Source organism: Brachyistius frenatus, unplaced genomic scaffold (genome assembly GCF_029030835.1).
Source record: "Brachyistius frenatus isolate BFR_SWC_R1_liver_20210118 unplaced genomic scaffold, ASM2903083v1 Contig_6, whole genome shotgun sequence".
In the NCBI taxonomy this organism is placed as follows: Eukaryota; Metazoa; Chordata; class Actinopteri; family Embiotocidae; genus Brachyistius; species Brachyistius frenatus.
The window spans coordinates 2791554-2810000 of NW_027210605.1; the positions used below are offsets into that span (position 1 = coordinate 2791554).

Genomic DNA, 18447 nt, shown 5'->3' on the forward strand with positions numbered 1-18447 from the left:
GCAGCTTGCGAGGGCCCGCAGATCACTGCTTGCAGTTTTAATTCTTTTCTGTGATTTAGTAATATAAACAATAATGTGTTTATGTTTTTTATTGTATGTCGAAGTCGGAGGCTATTAAATTGTGCATTTGAATGGTAAATACACACATGTTTAACACTGGGAAAGATGGTTCTGTAATTATTAGAACCTAATTATTCATTGATATAACTGTATTATGAGCTTTTTTTCATATTTGATGTTTACAGTTGTAGGTAATTAATGATGTCTCCCTTCTAATTTGGGTTTTATGGGTCAGAAACAGGTTCAAAGAAGTACTGCCTGTGTTTGACCTCAGACAATGTCCCCAAAAATAGTTTACTACATTTCACCCAACACATTCATTGTAACCAAGATGACACGCTTATTTAGAAGTTCACAGATGACACAGGTTTAGTCAACAAACTTTTATTAATTAGTTGAGGGATACTAATGCACAGGTAATACAACAAGTTTGGGAGAAAAATTGTAACAGTTCAGACTCAAAGGAGGTGTTGATTCCTCCAATGTTAGGTACTATACAGCTTAATTTCAAATATCGAAATCTTTAATACATCATTAGTCTCATTTTATCTGTTACCTATATATGATAAACAGTTATGAGCTACAACATCATCTCTTAAAACTCTCAAAACTCTCATCACAATGGCCCCCGACAACAGAGCCAGATGCCTTTTTCTGCTTTTGAAGTAGGTAGCATACAAAACGAACCACTGTTGTCCAAATAAAAGGGTAAAATTCTTAGGCTGTCTAAAGGGATTTCTAGGGATAAACCTTGGTTTTGGAAATAACATTGCTGACAAAGGGAAGACACTTGAGCCTGCTGTTTCGCCAGGTACAAAAGTCACACCACACACAGTCCAGGTAACTAGAAAGCTCCAACAACACTCCTATTTCAAGCCTATTTCATGGTATAGTAAGTGCACTAAATACAGAAACAAACACACATACATATGCCTCGTTGTCCCATGTTGAATAGATAATAATAAAGGACTCTCTCAATGTGTTTGCCATCATGTACTCAAAAAGCTCAATTTATGTGCATCATCAAAATGGATAAAATAACATTGTGTGCCAACACATAGGCTTACAATGTTCTTTGTGGTCTACAAATGTTTTCAGCCTTTTTTTTGTGATTTTGATTTCATAATATGTAAAACGCATTTTCAAAGCAAACAAATAAAGGTAGGGGAGTGAAAAAAAAAAAAAAAAAAAAAAAAGCCATACAATTTTGAGAAGACACCTCAATATCAAAATATAAGCAAGCCAACAAAATCAGCTAAATATGGTGTATTGCTGTACTCTCTAAACAGGTTGCAGTTAGCTCACACTGCGGGATAGATATGTGTTTTCCACATCATAGGAAGACAGATAGTAAAGGGTGTGATAAAATATAAAATACCCACTGTTCAAAGCAGTGCTAAACTATCATATTGCAACACCAAAGCTTGTTAGGTAAACACAGTCAATGTGACATTATCAATGAAACGAGTAACAAGCAGCTGATGAACCGATTCTGTGCCACAGCACAACACTCAACAAAAGTGTTACCATTCCTGACATCCAGTCTTTACAAAGGTGCTAACTGTTTAATACACTCATACACACACACACACACACACACGCACACACACGCAAGGTCTGGACAACTCATATTGAAAAGGTCCAAGGACCAATCAGTGCTCATCTGACTTATCCTCAACTGAACCTGGGTAGAAGAGAAAAGGTCCATCCCACTAAGAGAGACACATGCATAATCATTCCCACCTGAATAAACTCCATCAGTTGATTAGCAATGGATGAATTCAGATTGAATCTTTGCTTTACATTGTAAAAAGTCACAGAGTAGGAATGACACCACCTGGAACAAACATACATGTCAAATTCAATGTTCCTTGAAAATGATCTGCTGACATCAGTGCTTGATTTTAATGATGACATTGACGTTTTGGTGCAAAATTCAGAGGACTTGCCAATAAGGAGAACATGGAAGGATGGATCAGTGGACTTAAATGAGTTATATCAGGTCCTTAAGGTAGAGTGGCAAGTAAAGCACCCTTAAAATCCCGCCAGAATATCCTCAGATCACAATTTTATCCAAAGCTATCAGATTGCTATCTAGGTAATACACATGATACAATATAAAATAGATTTACGATCTGTTTGTTTTTAAGCAAGCAAGTCATTATTTTTATGGACATAAACTGCAAATATAAGTCAAATATTTATGGAGTTTTCATTTGCTCAAATTGTTAAAACAACTGTGGATTCAAGTATCTACTTTAAGCATGTTAAAGTGAAAATATTCTCTGATCTTTTAGATTTGAAAAGTAATTTAATATCATATATATATATTTTTTTCTAAAACCGAAGCTAATCTAATATTAAGTGGCAGAGCAGCCTTAAACTTCAACAAGACCAGATATGGCTTTGTGGGGTGAGTCATAATGATACAGTCGTGTTGGATTACAGGTACAATATAGAAAGAGTTTACCATGTTGCCCATATAAAGAAAAATTTTGTTTTCCTCTAGTTTTTCATCAGAGTAAAATATTGTCACTCCTGTACCAGACAGCCACTAGGTTAGGTTGAAACTCCTGGAGTGCAAAAATACAAGAGGGAAGCAAAAAAGGGTTAAGGGTTAAAGTGCAAGGCAATAACTTTGAGCATCCAGGAATTAATTCATATACACTATTATAAGTGAATCTTCATTTGCAATTTTTCTGTTTAATAAAAGATTATTATCTTCAACCTCTCTATAAAAGATATTTTTTTTGATTCTCTCCTCAGCTTTGATTCAAGCTAAAGCAGCAGCCAACACATTGCCTCCTTTAAAATGGCGTCACATCATTTGATTGTGCTGCAATGGTGCAACAAGCTTCACACAAAATTCTTCATTCTGTCAAACATTTAGCTTTGCCAGTCCTATTTTAGAAATGCTTCAACTTTGTTTTGTTTCAAATCAATTAAAACAGTGTCATGTTACATATTATTGTAACTAATGTATACATTACAGATCACTTTTTGGGGGTATTCTGCATCATCTTCAGTGTAAAAGAATTGTGGAAATAATCTTTTGACCATTAATTATGGTTGTCAAAGCAGATACCTTTCATCATCGTGTGAAAATAAAACTCACTATAGAGACCGCTGTAGGAAGAAGAGTGGAACATGATTAACCAACTGACCAACATTTTAGCTTATCTGACATTTGCTTACGTGAAACATGAAAGGTAAAAAAAAAAAAAAAATAAGTAAAACCAGAAAGAAAATGAAAGAAAACAAAAATCAAAACAACATTGCACTACAGCACACACTGCAAAAATTCTGACTGCTCATGATCCATTTGGACGTGCCAGGCTTGAAAATGACAGATGGCATCATTGCTTTGAGTATATACTGTAGATATATATAGATATTGTTTATGTACACAGTACGTTATACCTGTGAAAAAAATGTGAAAACACTAGCTATCATTAAATGACTTCACCATGCTAATAGAATATCCTTTTTAAAACCTCTCAAACACAACACGGATCTTGCAGAGAAAATCACTGCATGTATTTGGAATACTACCTCTGTTTAAAAAATTCTATCCACGTAACGGTCAGGATTTTATCTTTGATTACTACTGACACCCCTGCTGTGAGTACAGAAACTGAAATGTGGGCCTTAAAAAGGAGACGAAAGTGGAATGGAGAAAAAAAAAAACACTACTGTTTTGAGTATTGTTAACAGTACACACGTTAACTCGGGGGGTTTCAAAACCAAGATTTGAAGACTGTACTAAATGTTTTACTTCTTAACTGTTGTTTTGGCTTTCTTCTAAGTGCCAAGTCTTTGTGGAGTTAGAAAGTTCTTTGAGCTTCCCAGCATAACATTTACAGTAAGCATCCTCTCTGGCTCCTGGGTGGATAAAAGTAGAGCTACTCTGACAATGACAGCCTCTTGGGTTTGCGTCGTCTTTTGGCGGAGGGGACGGGCTGTCTGTTTTGGCCTGAATGATCACTGTCTGATGGGTCAGAGATCAGGGATGGGGACTGAGAGAGGCCCGAGGAAGGGGTCATGGCAGGGGTTGAGTTTTGAGTAGTGGTAAGTGTTTCAGTTTTTGTCTGGAGAGGCGCATCCACAGGGGGGCGCTCTTTTGGTTTGCGGCCCCTCTTCTTACCAGTGGTGGCACCGTTCCTCACTTCAGCTTTGAACCCTATGTTCTCCGTGACTTTACTTTTGCTACTAGAGACGACTTGACTGGCTGCTGCACGGAACCAGTTCTAAGAACAAAAAAAACAACAACACAGTGATCAACTCAAGACTTGAAGAACGTACAGCAGCATCCATACAACTGTATAGCTTTGCTACTATAATTAGTTGGATAACCCACCAAATCTGGATACAGTATAACAGAGCCCCTGAAGTCTCAAAAGATGGTCATTATTAAAAATGCAGGCACACGATATTAAACTGTGTGGAAAAAGTTGTTACTTTGTGAGAAGAAATTGTATATTGAATGAACAAGTTAGTGTGTTACTTTGGTAAACAAGGTGTTGTGTGTTATACACATCGAGGGGAAAAGATTAAAACAAGATCTGTATGAACTTCTTCCCAAAAGTTAATGACTTGTTTGCGCGACATTTCCCACCTAAACACCTTGTTAGCATGAGATAAATACACCACATTGTGCAGCTCCATATATTACCATATAAAAAAATGTATATGCTTGCATGTGAGAGTCTAATTAAAATGATACTAAATAACATTAAGGCCTGCTTTTAGGATACTTGTAAAATTTACACCAGGAGTGACCCACCTGTGAGTGTGTCTTGCTAATGTGGTACTTGACACCGCTCTCTGAGCTAAACTCCTTCTGACAGATTAGACAGGTGTACTTCCCCAGTTCACCACCACCCTGAAACACACACAAAAACTAGCACTACAGTGTATACATACGTACATATATATATATACTGTGCAGTAAACGGCTGTTGTTCAAAATGACCTTCTTTTCACTAAATTAACAACATACGGTAAAAAAAAATACTGCATTATTTATAGATATGTACATACTTTCTCTTCTATCATTTGTTAAAGGGCAATTTTTTTTAAAATTTTTTCCTTCAAATTTCATCTTACTTTTCCTTTGTAATATATATATATATATATATTTTTTTTTCTGTTTGTATATATTATTGTGATGTGGTGTATTGCACTGTTTTCCCTTGCAGTGATACAGTACATGCAGGCTGCAGAGGCAAAACGCTTCACAGACACAAACATTTTTACAAAAATAGAAGTTGTGACGACAACATAAAAAGATCTGATCCAGCTATGAACTAAAGTACAAATATGGGATTAATTTCTGTGTGAACTCCATATATGTGCATGTTTTTAGGTGTGTGTTCGTACCTGGCTACAGTTAGCGAGGTGGGCCTTTAGACCTGACACACTGGAATACACAGCCTCACAGTTCTAGGACAAAGCAGAAATAAACAGAGAGTGAACAAACTAATTCAATCCACATCCTGTAGAAACATTAGCCTTATTATTATAATAAACCTAGTGCTCAATGTTAAGGCAAATTCTCAAATTGTTTTGCTTAAATATAGAAAGTAATTTCTAAATCAAACTTGTCAAAGTTCTGACCTCATTCGTGCAGCAAATGAAGCCCTTCTCCTTGACTTGATTCTTCCAGGACTCGAGTAACTCCGGGCTGAAGTTGGGGAGGCCAGGACGAGTGTAGTTTAACTAAATCAAAGAGAACAGTTTTATTAGTATTTGTGGTTGTTTCAATTTTACTGTGCAAATAGTTTAAAGAAAAGAGGACTAAATGAGCGGCGACTAAAGGCCATATTTATCTGTTGATGTCACCTTTTACAATTTACACCTGCTTTTGAAAGGTTGGCTTTGATGTGAAATCTTTTTTGTGCTTTCTGCATACACAATACGTCTGTGCATCTGCCTGTATGTGAGGTAACTAGTTTAGTGTATATGCATAGAGTTCATCTCTACATACCTGCTAGGCGTGTGTATCATGTGTGCACTACTATCCTCACCCTCTTGCTATCGGGCACCAGGTCGTCCTTGATGCGTCGCTTGGTGCCCCAGTCCTTGGCCAGCTCATCCTCTGCTATCTCCTGCAGGTGGAACACTGCCACCTGAGCTGACCGTCGCCTCACTCTGCCACTGGGGGTCCTTTCAAAGTCCTCTCCATGGCTCACAATCTGTGCTGCTTTCTCTTTGTCTCGCTCCCTTTCCTTTTCTTTTTCCCGGACCTTTTCCCTAGATTCTCTGTCCTTCTCTTTGGGATGGCCGGATGGTCCTCTTTCCTGCCAGTCCTTCTTCTCAGGCTGGCTTTGCTCTCTTTTGCCCCCTGAAGCAGACTCATCAGAGTCCACCTGGAGGAACAGTAGGACAACCTCTTTGAGTGAAAAATGTGGGAACATTTTTGGGTACTTTATATGCTTAAAATGAAAAAGAATACAAAAAAAAAAGGAAAAATGCCCATCTCTTATAATAACTACTACTACTGTATTCCAAGAATGTCTTACCCTCTCCGTGCCGGTGTTGTTGTTTGTGTCAGTGATACTGTCCTTGTTGTTGGTGGTGGTTGTAGCTGTCATGGTGGTGGTGATGGTCGTGGAGTGCTCGGTGCGTACGTGGTAGTCTCTGCCAGCCTTGGAGCGGTAGTTTTTTCCACAATGCTGGCACAGAAACACAGGCTTCTCATCGTCAGAACACTCTCTTCCACAACGCTTCTGGTGATACTGGTAGCCCATCAGACTGGAAAAGTGGGCTGAACAGCCCTGTATATGTGTATGTGTATGTGTGTGTGTGTGTGTGTGTTTGTACACAAGATGTTTATGTGATCATGTGACGCCAGTGACAGAAATAAGACAGAATGAAAACACACATTAAGCAAGAAACTGGGTAAGTGCAACAAAGTGTAGGTTTCATGGAACAATATTACTGTATTTGGTCAATATTTAGTGGTTGATGTTAAAAAGACAGAGAAAACGGGAGAAAGATGCTCATTTTGCAGTGTGAAGACATGTCACTGTGGAGAGTCTAATTTTTGCAGCTCTTTTTCTTCCTCTCTCTGCGTGTGTGAATAATGGGAAGCAGAGTGTTGATGTGGTTTTGGGCAACATGTCAAGAACAAGGCATAAAGGAAAAAAGGAGGGAGAGGGAGAGAGGTAAAAGGAGGCAGGCACAAAAGAGGAGCCTGAGGAAAAGGGAGAAATGAAATCAAAACTGGCAGATGAGGAGAGAGATAAATGTGACACGGGAGACAGAAAAATTTAGACAATTGGAAATGAAGAGCACAGGAAAGTAAGAGCAGTATAGAATGAGAGGCAGGAAAAGAGAAAAGGACCATGGAAGAAAGAAGAAGTGCATACCTCACTAGGACACTTGATTCGTCCCATCTGTTTGAGCACTCGACGCAGCCTTTCTCTCTCCTCGTGCTCGTTGCCCGTCTGGCCTTCGCTCCCTGAGGGCTGGTGGGGTGGGGGGTGGGAGGGAGAGACAAAAACACTGTCGCATAAGCGTGTCCCACCACAACACCTCCCACTACCTGATGACTTGTACAAAAAAATGCGAAGAAAATGTGTTTCCCATCTCGGGTGTTTGCACTGCGCGAGGATCATTAAATGGTTTCATGGTGAGGCTGTTACTCAAGGCATGTTTATGACAACTGTCAAACCCATGTTTTCACTCGAGTGTTAGCTTGTTGCCAAACCCCAACCAAGACCAGAACAACAGATGGCAGGGCTGCCAGAGAGAGGAAAGACGTGCAGGGGACTGGAGAGAGCGTGGACAAACAGAGGGATCCCAGTGGAGCAAACTTCACGTGTTTCCTCATGTGTTAACGCCGAGATGACTGACACGCAACCCTTGTCAAAGCGGTGTGTGAAGTTAGGGACGACAGGAGATGCCACTAGACTACTTCAGTAGAACACGCACAAGGCTACAGGCAAGAGAACAGACACCAGCTCGGCCTCTGATTTACACTAGCAGGGAAAGAAGTCATGAAACTACATCAGCATGTATTCTTAATGCCTCTATCAGAGAAAGAACAAAAGAGCAAGCGCCAAAGAAAGAGAGTGACAGTATAGGCAGCACAATCACACCAGCGACATTGAGGTCAACCTCAGTGGGTGACCCCTGTCCTTCTGTCAGCCTGCTGCGTTTTCCCACACTGCACTGGGGCTGGGCCACGTGAACACACTGACAACACTCAACCCTGCAGGGGCAGTGCAAACTCCAGATCGTGCAAAAATCAAACTTCACAGCCGCACTGCTTGTACAAGACCAAAGTACAAACTGCTTTACATAGAAATGATGAACTAGTAAGAGATTCAACACAAACGTAATGAAACCGGGAACAAACTTAAGTCAAATTAATCAGCAAAAACATTTTTGTAGTTTCCACCTTATGAACACCCATTTATACAATGTATAAAGATGCAACTCTTTTGTCTCCTCAAAGATGGAAAACAGTCTTCTTGCTATATTTGAATGGCGCTGCTTTAACAACATGTATTGTATACAAAAACGCATGTCCAATATCTCCGGATGACTCCCCTCGCAGCGCCTACTCGCTCAAAAACATGAACCAAAACACACTACAACAACAACATGTAACATCAACAACAATCAATAACGTGACTGATACTGAGATATACAGCCATTCAGTAGAGAAGTGCACGTCTTATTGGAAAACTAAATACTGAAGGGGCCGAGGTACCTGAAGATTCAGTGATTCTAAGAAATGTGCTATTTTCTGCAGTTCAAAAGTTTTTTGAAAAAAAAAAAAAAAAAAGAGTAAGACACTTGTCAAAACTGCAAATGATAAAAACCTTCTTTAATCAGCTGCTACGCGAGTCTAGAGCACAATCACAGACTCAGACTGACGCACAATTAACACAATGATGGCTTTCAATCTGTCAAAAAAGTTTAAAATGTTCCAATCCGAAAAAAAATGTTGCGAAAGTTTGATCGTGTGCTGAGAAGGACGACAAGCAGAAACCTTTGAGCATCTTACTTTTACCAAACACATAATGCTCTAATGTGTTTTGCTTTCTGCTGGACTGGAATTCTGCCAACAGGTCTGAAGATGTGTGGCATCAAATAGTTTAACTTGGCTGACACAGATGGCACAGTCATCTATCACCCCGATCACACTGGCAAACATTACACACTCAAAGCCTCTCTCACACACACACACACACACACACACACACACACACACACACACACACACACACACACACACACACACACACACACACACACACACACACACACACACACACACACACACACACGTCAAGTACTGTGAGCATACGTGCTCACACAAACACACATGTTACATGCCACAAGGTTTGCTGCCCGTAGATTCATGAATCTTTTATGATACTTTTTGAAACAGGCAGCGTTGAATTATTCAGCAAACTTTATAGCCGTACCATTGCTCTAATGCAGGAGTGTCATGATAATATCTTAATGAAGCTCTTTGCTGTCGGAGTTAAGACAGCTGCAGAAAGAAATGTGAGCACTTCCAAGGACAAGAATAACAATCAGCAGTTCAAACATATGATCGTTTGCTAACTCCAAGATCAAATATTTGGGTATAACAGACACCAGATAAAATATAGAGGGAAAGAAAGGTGTCTGTACATATATATATGGCTATTAAACGGATAGACATAAACATACAGTCAAAAAAATGCCTTTCCTGTGAAAACTGACACTAACAGTGATGTATGGAGACTTCCATACGTAGTGTCATGTGCAGATCTGCCTCATGAACGATAGGAGTATTGCTTTGGTGTGGTTCCGAACTAACTACCCTGGTCAGTGGATCAGTGTGACAGCGGTTACACGTTACCACTTATTAACATCTGGACTCATACTGAGTGAGGGAAAAGAGGGCAACGATCGGTCAAAAGAAAATAGGCACAAATTCAGAGGGCGTCATTGTTTGTTTGAAGCCGTAAATCAAGTTTTAGAAATTCCAAGATGTGCGGCTGTACCTTGGTGCTGTGTTCAGCCATGGTGTGGTAGTTGAGGCCGGCCTTGGACCTGAACTGTTTGTGGCACTGCTGGCACTTCAGGGCATCCTGGAGCTGCAGGGGTTGAAGGCCAAACAGAGGATCAAATAACATTTCTCTGTGAAAGGAAACTAACAAGTAAGATACTCTTGCTGGCTTTGCTCTTTATTGGATCCATCAATAGAGCAACATTTCATCTGTAACCTAATTGAGTTTGTTATTAGTGCACAATTCTGGTCAAAATAAAGGACTTAAGGACAAATGAAGAATCTCAGAGAACCTGAAAAAGCCAATTTAACACACAGTGTTCCTTGACGCAGTCGTCTCTTCTCGCCTCAGTATTGATCTGGAGGCAGAGGTGTTTTGATGGTGAGTGACCCAGCGGTAATGTGGTGATTCTGTCATTGCTTAACGGCAGACTGTCACTTTAATAGAGCCACACAGAGCCTCTGGGCTAAATAGCCATTAAAATGGCTGTAGGAAAAAGTCTCTGTGAGGGCCAAGGCTACTGCACCACTCCACCTGGTTCCTCCACTGGGAAAGCTCAATATATTGTAGTTTGATAACATTTTCCGTGCTTCACCTCTACTTCGTTTATTACTACTATTGAGTACAATCGAGTGAAATGCAAACACACTGTTTCTGCAGGAGTGTACAGTGTCCTTCCCCTTGATACGTTTCAGTTGGTATTATTTTTCATATTAGAAACAATGTATGAAGATATTACATGAAAAACTGGTTGAGATTACTGTACTGAGATACTGCCTGATGGTACTTAGACAGCTTTCTAATCAATATCTTTACTGTAAAGGCTCCCCAGTCTCTGCACAATGGGGTTCTCAGGGAGAAGTATCCAATAACGATGCAGTCAAAGTTATAATCCAAAATGGAAATTACAGCTCTGGGTTTAGTAAGCATCATTTCATACTCAGGAAAAAAAGTTTAATAACGATTACAGGCTTTGACATTACGTAAACAGCTTTTTGTTGATATATGGATTCCAATGAGCTGTTGTGTTGTCAATTCGCCTGCCACAGATCTTAGTTATTATTAACACAGTTTGTATTGTATTGATGCATACATGCAAAGCAGTGAAAGCGAGCTTGTACTAAAGTGCTTATTTTGGACTAGTCTTTTTTTGGTTTCAAAGCTAGCTCTGCCAGAGGGGTGTACTACGAAGCGAGATTAGTGGGTCAGTGAGGTGTGTTGAGACTAAAGCCAGGGTTGTCAGTGTCACGAAGTGGGCTCTCTTTTAAGATGGCTAGATCACCATGGTAACTTATGCTGCAAATTGAACCTGGTCTGGAGCAGGTAATGTTCAAGATATTGGATCAAAACGCAAGAAAGTACTGTCTACAATCAATTTTCTCTGAAAGATGTCATCACCAATCGGACAAGATAACCCTGGAGCTCGGTGCGCTAAGTGAGACAGTCCTCTGTCTTTCGCCGGTGATTTTTATGAGGTATAGATTAATTTGACTATGTTTTTTTTACTCATATCATGATTCAGCAGGGACTGATTGATGCACTAAAGCATTGCACTTGTACTTGTACATCTGACAATATACCTACCTACCCTTTGAATTATTTTTTTATATTAGTTTCTAATTTGCTCCTCGGTCCGTTTGACACCTGTGGGAGTGCCGGTGAAATTATAAGACTAAAACATTCACACACGTCATGAGAATACATCTAATAATACATGAATTTAATGAAATATGCACATGTAATTAGTCAGATTTTCCTGTGCACTTTATGGTAAGTTGATACTTGGATATATGCCTTTTAACTTCGGCTTGCATTCACACAGGCGGCGATTTTTTTTTGCACATCCTTCCATCATTCAGCAGCTGCAGCTGTGCTGCTTTCAGTGTGGATTATGTGTTTACTTTATTATAGGCTTTTAAAATTATAGTTTGCTCCTCGTTTGAAAAATATGTGCCTCTGCTGTCAGTACACTTGTTTGTGATTGGCCAGATGCTGCAAACACCTCCTCCTTTATGTGAACGCGCACAGAGCCTAAAGCAGAAAGCCTGAATTAACAGAGAAAGCTGATAACCACAGTCGTAGCACCGATCATCTCTGACTGAGAGTTTCCGCTTTGTTGAACCAGCTCAGGCAAAGAAAGCCTGGTTATGTTGAACTTGCTTCGTAGTACACCCCTCAGGAGTGACAGTACATCCATCCCGCTCCCAGTCTGACGGACAGGTGTGTCACCTACTGACCTTCTGGCAAATTTCCATGTGTTTCTTGAGGCCGTGGATTGTTTTCCTGGTGACGATGGAGCAGGTGGGACACACCACTTCACCTCGCTCTGAGATTGCTCGTTGCCACTGAGTGTCGGGAACAGCAACTGTAAAACATAGAGGACACAGCCAATTAAATTAATATGGAAATACAAAAACAGTATTTGTATTATCACCAGGTAACTCTACGGTGGATTATACCTTTTATTAGTTATCTACTTAACAAACAAAACTATGTATTTATTATCTCAAACTTAATAAATGATTTGTTCATGTTTTAAGTTAATGCTTTTAGGTTGACACACAATCTAAATGTAACTCTATTTTTTTTTTTAAGAGAAATAAGTTTAATTGTTGGGGTAATATTGCAGTATTGAAGTCTGAACTTAGCTGAGGTCAAATGAGCAAAAAACAGAAGAAGCGAAAACTAAAAAAGCCCCATAAACAAGCCAGCTATAGAGAAAAGCTAAAGCTGGATTAGAGCTTAATAGTGGATGTAAGCTGTAATTCAAGACGGCAGTACTGTGGTTTAGTATTTTGTTGTTCACAAGAAGGTTATGGAGGACCAGAGTTTTAGGTGTTTTGATGGTTATTCTCAAGTCACTGTTTTCTTTTCTCTGCTAGCTTAAACTGAATGTAGCCTGTGTTCGTTTTCATCGCCGCAGGCAGGCACTGATATTTTCAACTAGGTCTTTTTGTTGCACACTTTTTTTGTTGTTTTGACGTTGCCATTTTAATGAGGTTGTTTTTTTGTATTTGTTGACACATTGTGTACAGTGTTTAAAAAGTGTATCGGTACCATGTTCCATTGTAATTTTACACTATAAAAAAAAAAAAAAAATCAGAGCGACAGAGCGTGTATTGGAAACCCAGCACAGTAATCTAACGGTACCCATCTCTAACAGTAATGTCAACAATTACTGTTAAGAGATTTAAATGTGAAGTTTTATTGATTTAGAAACATTTGTCATTTTAATTTTATAGTCCTTGACAAAATGATGTGTTCTCGTTTTGCGAACATTTAAATTAGAAATGAGAGTGATAAAGGACTATGACATACTGAAAGCTTGTTTTTTTTTTTTTTTTTATGGTCAATATCTGAAAGAGAACAACTAAGGATTTTCCTCAAGCCAGAAAGGTGGATTTTATGTTATCTATCTGGGTTTTTTTTGTTTTAAATTTTACTTAAAATTAAACTTTTTTAAAATTTATTCTCTTCTCTGAAGGCAGTATTTATGTCTTAGTTATTATCCTCCCTATAGGGCCTATGCTTAAGATACTGGAAGGGATGTCCGATCTGATCTAAGTCCTAAAGCGCAACCACTTATGAACAAAAGCATTCATTTAAAAAGGTGATGTAGGTGTTCACCAGAACTTGTTGTGGCCGATTCTTTCTTGGAGGACTGACTTGAAGTCGGTCTTCTCTGAGGCTCCTCACTGAACCCACTCCCCTCTGATCTCTTCACGCGGCCCGCCTTCAGCTTCTCCTCCACCTTAGTCATACCTGCAGCACACATGTGCACACACAGACGGACACACATACACAGACACAGTCATGGCAGTAATTAATACTTCCATTGAAAGTATTTCAGGTAAAGTGAGAGATATTAGCAGAGAGGGACGATGCTGAACAAGATACTAAAAAGGGAAAGTGGATACTGAATATAAACTGGAAAAAGGATGCCGTTAATGAAAAAAGGAAGTTGTTTTGAGCTACACCGGATCGATGACAGGCAGATGGAAAGAGAGCCAGGGAGAGCAGTGAGTTCTGAAAACTGCAGATGAATTGTTTGACAAGTGATGATAAGTAGTTTAGAGCCCTGTGTATGCTATGTGAGTCACTGAACATTTTCAGCATATGAATGAGACAGAAAGAGAGAGGTGTTGGAAAAGCTGAGTATATGTGATGTGTGCTTGGTGTCTGAGTCACTGATTCATTTAGCCAGATACTAAACATCTCTACAGTTGCCACATTAGCACTGCCAAAAGACCAGCAGCATTGATCAGCAGCAGTAGGGAGTGTTCACAATCACTTACATAACTAATCACACAATGGAGTAAAGTTCTTTTGAATAAGCCCACAACACACAACCCCATTATCCTTGTTTTCCACCAGTGGTGTATTTGTTCCCCCAAGAATTACATTATGAAGAAAATCATCACAAGGCTCCTGAGGTCTGCTGTAATCAATGATGAATCATATAAAACACATAAAAGCAACCTCTTCTTCATTTAAAAAATAAATAAATCACACCCACATAAGATTACAAGACAAAGCTGTCTGACTGTGTTGTGCAAGTTTTAATGAGATAAAGCATGGTTTACTCTTAACAGCTGGTATCTACCTTTCAATCCAAATGTTCCAGATATAGAGGGCTGTTCTCCAGTGAATTTCTTAGGTGTTTTCTGCTTCCGTCCTGGCTCAAGAGAAAAACAGAGCAAGAGCCGGTCAAACATACAGTGGAAGCAGAAACAGTGGTGCTTGAAAGTTTGTGAACCCTTCAGAATTTACTGCATTTCTGCATAAATATGATCCAAAACATCCGATTTCCCACACAAGTTCTAAAAGTAGATAAAGAAAGCCCAATTAAACAAACAGACAAAAATGTTACACTTGGTTGTTTATTTATTGAGGAAAATATTACAATAATACATATTTGTAAGTGCCAAAAGTATGTAAGTAAGCGGTTCATTTGAAAGTAAAATTTGAGTTTGTATTTTCAGTCAATGGGATGAAAATCAGTTGTCCGGGAGATCCCTGTTTCATTTAATGAACAAGGATCTATTAAAGTCTGTTAATCACTGCACATGTCTGTTGAAGTGTATTATGGCACAAACAAAGAACATTTATGAGGACTTCTTTATGCAGAAATAAAGAAAATTCTGAAGGGTTTACAAACTATCAAACACCACCGTAATGAGAACATAAAATCTGTAAGAAAAGATTTGCTGTAATCTTACTGTGCCTCATTCGCTCTGGGTCTTCGTCAGGAAAAGAAGGGGGAAGGCTGCCCCCCTCGCTTTCACTTCCCCCTGCATCAGATGACGTGCTTTGGGACTGCGACTGCTGGGACTGCAGCTGCACTGTCTGGGACTGGTGAATCTGCTGTGAAGGCTGGCTGTGGCTGTGCTGTTTCCTCTCGCTCTTCTGGTGGGCCAGCTCCCCGTTTTGAGAGGGCGTGGACACCTCATGGGTCTTTTTCACTTTGAAGAACACCGGAGAGGGGGGACTGTTCTCCATGGGCCTGGATTCACAGACCGGGGGAGGACAGGTTTTGGCAGTCAGCATTACAATGTTACTAACACCATTATGCGTCTCGGTGTGGATGGGAATTTGAGGTCTAAATTGCAGTCACCTTTTCTTAGTGTTGGACTTGACTGCAGTCTTTTGAAGTTTCGGCTGCTCTTCCTTGGTTTCCATACTAACTCTGTCTGGGTGGTTCCACAGCTTGTGCTTCTGCAGGCGCACCTTTGTGGCAAACATTGCCTCGCAGTAGGGACAGCCGTGACTCAGCGTCTTAGCTACAGTGGCCTGAATACAGACATGAGAAGTGGAGATTTAGAGTGGGCCCCCTCCCTATGCAAAATCTGATGACAGTAGGTAGCTATTAGTTAAAGCCTTCAGTCGAAATAGCCCGACTAATTGCACTATCACTAAATATTTGTTGTGTGAGCGTTTTAATTCTCTTTAATTATTATGAACTGCAATGGTCCTTCATTAGAGGGGTTTCTCCAATACTCTACTGTGATCCCGTGTTCAAAGTCTTCCCCGAGGCAACGTTGGTAGTGGTACTTGACGCCATAGATGCTGGAAAACTCTAACCAGCAGCCTGAACACAGACATTTAACAGTGGACCGGCGCTTAAATTCTTCTTTCCATTGGACTATCAAATGGGCCTACTCAGGGGTGAGGAAAACAGAGTTGAATACACGCAACTTTTACTACTATGTAGTACTGTATATTGTGCATGTTCAAAGGGAGCTGTCTACTGTGTAGAAATAATTAAGCCCATTTCAAGCACCCACTTATTTCAAAGAGGAATACTCACAGGGATGCTTCTCAGCTCCTGCACTTCTGATTTAGGACGACCTTTCCTCTTCCCCTCTGCTGGCTCATCACACACTGGAAAGGAAAAGGAAACCAAATTGGAGTTAGAGACAGACCACTGCTAGTGCTGCATATTCATGGAATACATATTTTAATTAAACATTTTTGTAAAACCTGAAATCCTAAAGTTTCTTTTGGAGCTTCTATGTTTTTGATCATTAATCTTTGACTTAACATTTTGAGATTTGTTCCTGAAACTTCACACAGCTGCACACACCCAACTTCAGTAAGTAGCTTTTTAAACCTCCAGAATTACTAAATAAGGTCTCATATTCTACATAAATATGGACATAAACACATGTTAGCTTCTACAGTGACCATTGTTCAAATGTTACTCTCTTATGTGCATGTACATGAATGTGTGTGTGTGTGTGTGTGTGTGTGTGTGTGTGTGTGTGTGTGTGTGTGTGTGTGTGTGTGTGTGTGTGTGTGTGTGTGTGTGTGTGTGTGTGTGTGTGTGTGTGTGTGTGTGTGTGTGTGTGTGTGTGTAAGTGAGTGAAAGAAAAGGCCTTGTGTTGAGCCAAATAGATCAGCTATAAATCGCTGGTGCCTGTGTGAACCTCTGACACAGCAGACTGCAGACCAACTGCCTCAGCTCTCCATTTCTCTCTCCCTCCCTCCCTCCCTCCCATTGCTGCTTCCCTGCTTTTCTCACCCCATGCCTCGCTTTCTCACTTTTCACCCCTTTCTCCGCCCACACCCTTCCTAATCTTTCTCCATGGTTCCACTGGCTCATTACTACTCTCTTCTCTGCTACAATTAGAGCTCCACACTTTCAGCCCTGCACTCCACACACTGCTACTTCAGGGATGGAGAGACGGAAGGCGGAGGGAGCTGAGGATGAGTGTATGCATGTGGAAGAAGGGGAGGGGAGTGACAAAGAAAGAAGAGGAGAGGCGAGGATGTTCAGGGAGAGAGGGGAATTGCAGAGGCGGGTGACTCTGACCAAGCATAATCCTGAATGACAGTGCTGCAGGTAGCTGTACTCTGCTCTTCAGAGTGATATATCTCTACATGCGCTCCCAACTCCCCTGCATTGATCTGGCAAGACCGGATAGCAGCAGCAGAAACACAGCAAGCAGGAGACAAAGATGCTGCTCGAGCCTATTCAGTCATATCAGATCTTGAAAATGTCAGAGGGGAACCACTTTAAGTCGAAGTGATCGTCCCTGGTAGTGAACTGGGATGCAGCAGTGGTCTTGCATTGACTTCTTTTTTAATCTGTTTCTCTTCCCACTGTTGAGGAACATGACACTGAGGCTGCCGACTGCCGTCATCTCCTGCAAACTCCTCGACAAGCAGAGGCAGGCGGCACACGTGTGCCTTGTGCTGCCCATTTGTGGCAGGTCTCAAACTGGATCAGGGCACTCCAGCGCCCACCAGGATTATAAAAATGGTTGGGTAGTTTTTCATCAGATAAATGAATTGACTTACTGCCATCATTGCTCATACAAAAACAGCTTACGTTGGCCCAGAAAACATCTCTGTCAGTTACATTAATGTGTATAAGAAACACTTCAGTAATAACCTACAATAACCTCTCCTTCTCATTCCCATCTCTTTTATTACAGTGTAAGCCTTTTCCCTCATTTATCTTCTTTTGTTTCTGACTCAGAAGCGCGCACACACACACACACACACACACACACACACACACACACACACACACACACACACACACACACACACACACACACACACACACACACACACACACACACACACAGGCTGCCAGATTAAATGCAATCTTTTACTTCAGACTCACAATAATAAGATAGAAAGGAAAAAAGGCAAGACTGAATACAATGGAATGAGAAGCAGCACAGCACATTGCTGGCTGTGTGTCAGAATAGTTCATGACACTAGGTGTAAATACACACATAAAAGTGCAGACTGATACACAAACGAGTACACAAAACCATTACCAGTGTGTGTGAGTGTGATGTGTGTGTGTGCATGAAGATGAGTGTATTAATATTCTTCAGGCGACAGAGCATTTTTCTATTAG

General features: G+C 40.3%; 1 protein-coding gene across 6 annotated transcripts in view; it reads right to left on the minus strand.

The window, feature by feature from the left end:
• znf512b (zinc finger protein 512B) overlaps window positions 1-18447 on the minus strand; it is a 32918-nt gene that overhangs the window by 4330 nt on the left and 10141 nt on the right. For 4 of the 6 annotated variants that reach the window (XM_069724794.1, XM_069724805.1, XM_069724814.1 and 1 more), the window contains 14 exons: window positions 16381-16454; window positions 15688-15863; window positions 15293-15576; window positions 14677-14748; window positions 13701-13835; window positions 12311-12438; window positions 10068-10160; window positions 7431-7529; window positions 6582-6836; window positions 6087-6428; window positions 5677-5778; window positions 5440-5502; window positions 4844-4942; window positions 429-4307 (listed from right to left, as the gene is read on the minus strand). In XM_069724794.1, the coding sequence (XP_069580895.1) occupies window positions 3963-4307; window positions 4844-4942; window positions 5440-5502; window positions 5677-5778; window positions 6087-6428; window positions 6582-6836; window positions 7431-7529; window positions 10068-10160; window positions 12311-12438; window positions 13701-13835; window positions 14677-14748; window positions 15293-15576; window positions 15688-15863; window positions 16381-16454 (2267 nt within the window). In that variant the 3' untranslated portion in view covers window positions 429-3962. Of the gene's footprint in view, window positions 1-428; window positions 4308-4843; window positions 4943-5439; window positions 5503-5676; window positions 5779-6086; window positions 6429-6581; window positions 6837-7430; window positions 7530-10067; window positions 10161-12310; window positions 12439-13700; window positions 13836-14676; window positions 14749-15292; window positions 15577-15687; window positions 15864-16380; window positions 16455-18447 lie in introns of those variants that run through there. The other 2 variants (XR_011312315.1, XM_069724828.1) reach the window with 2 other exon arrangements.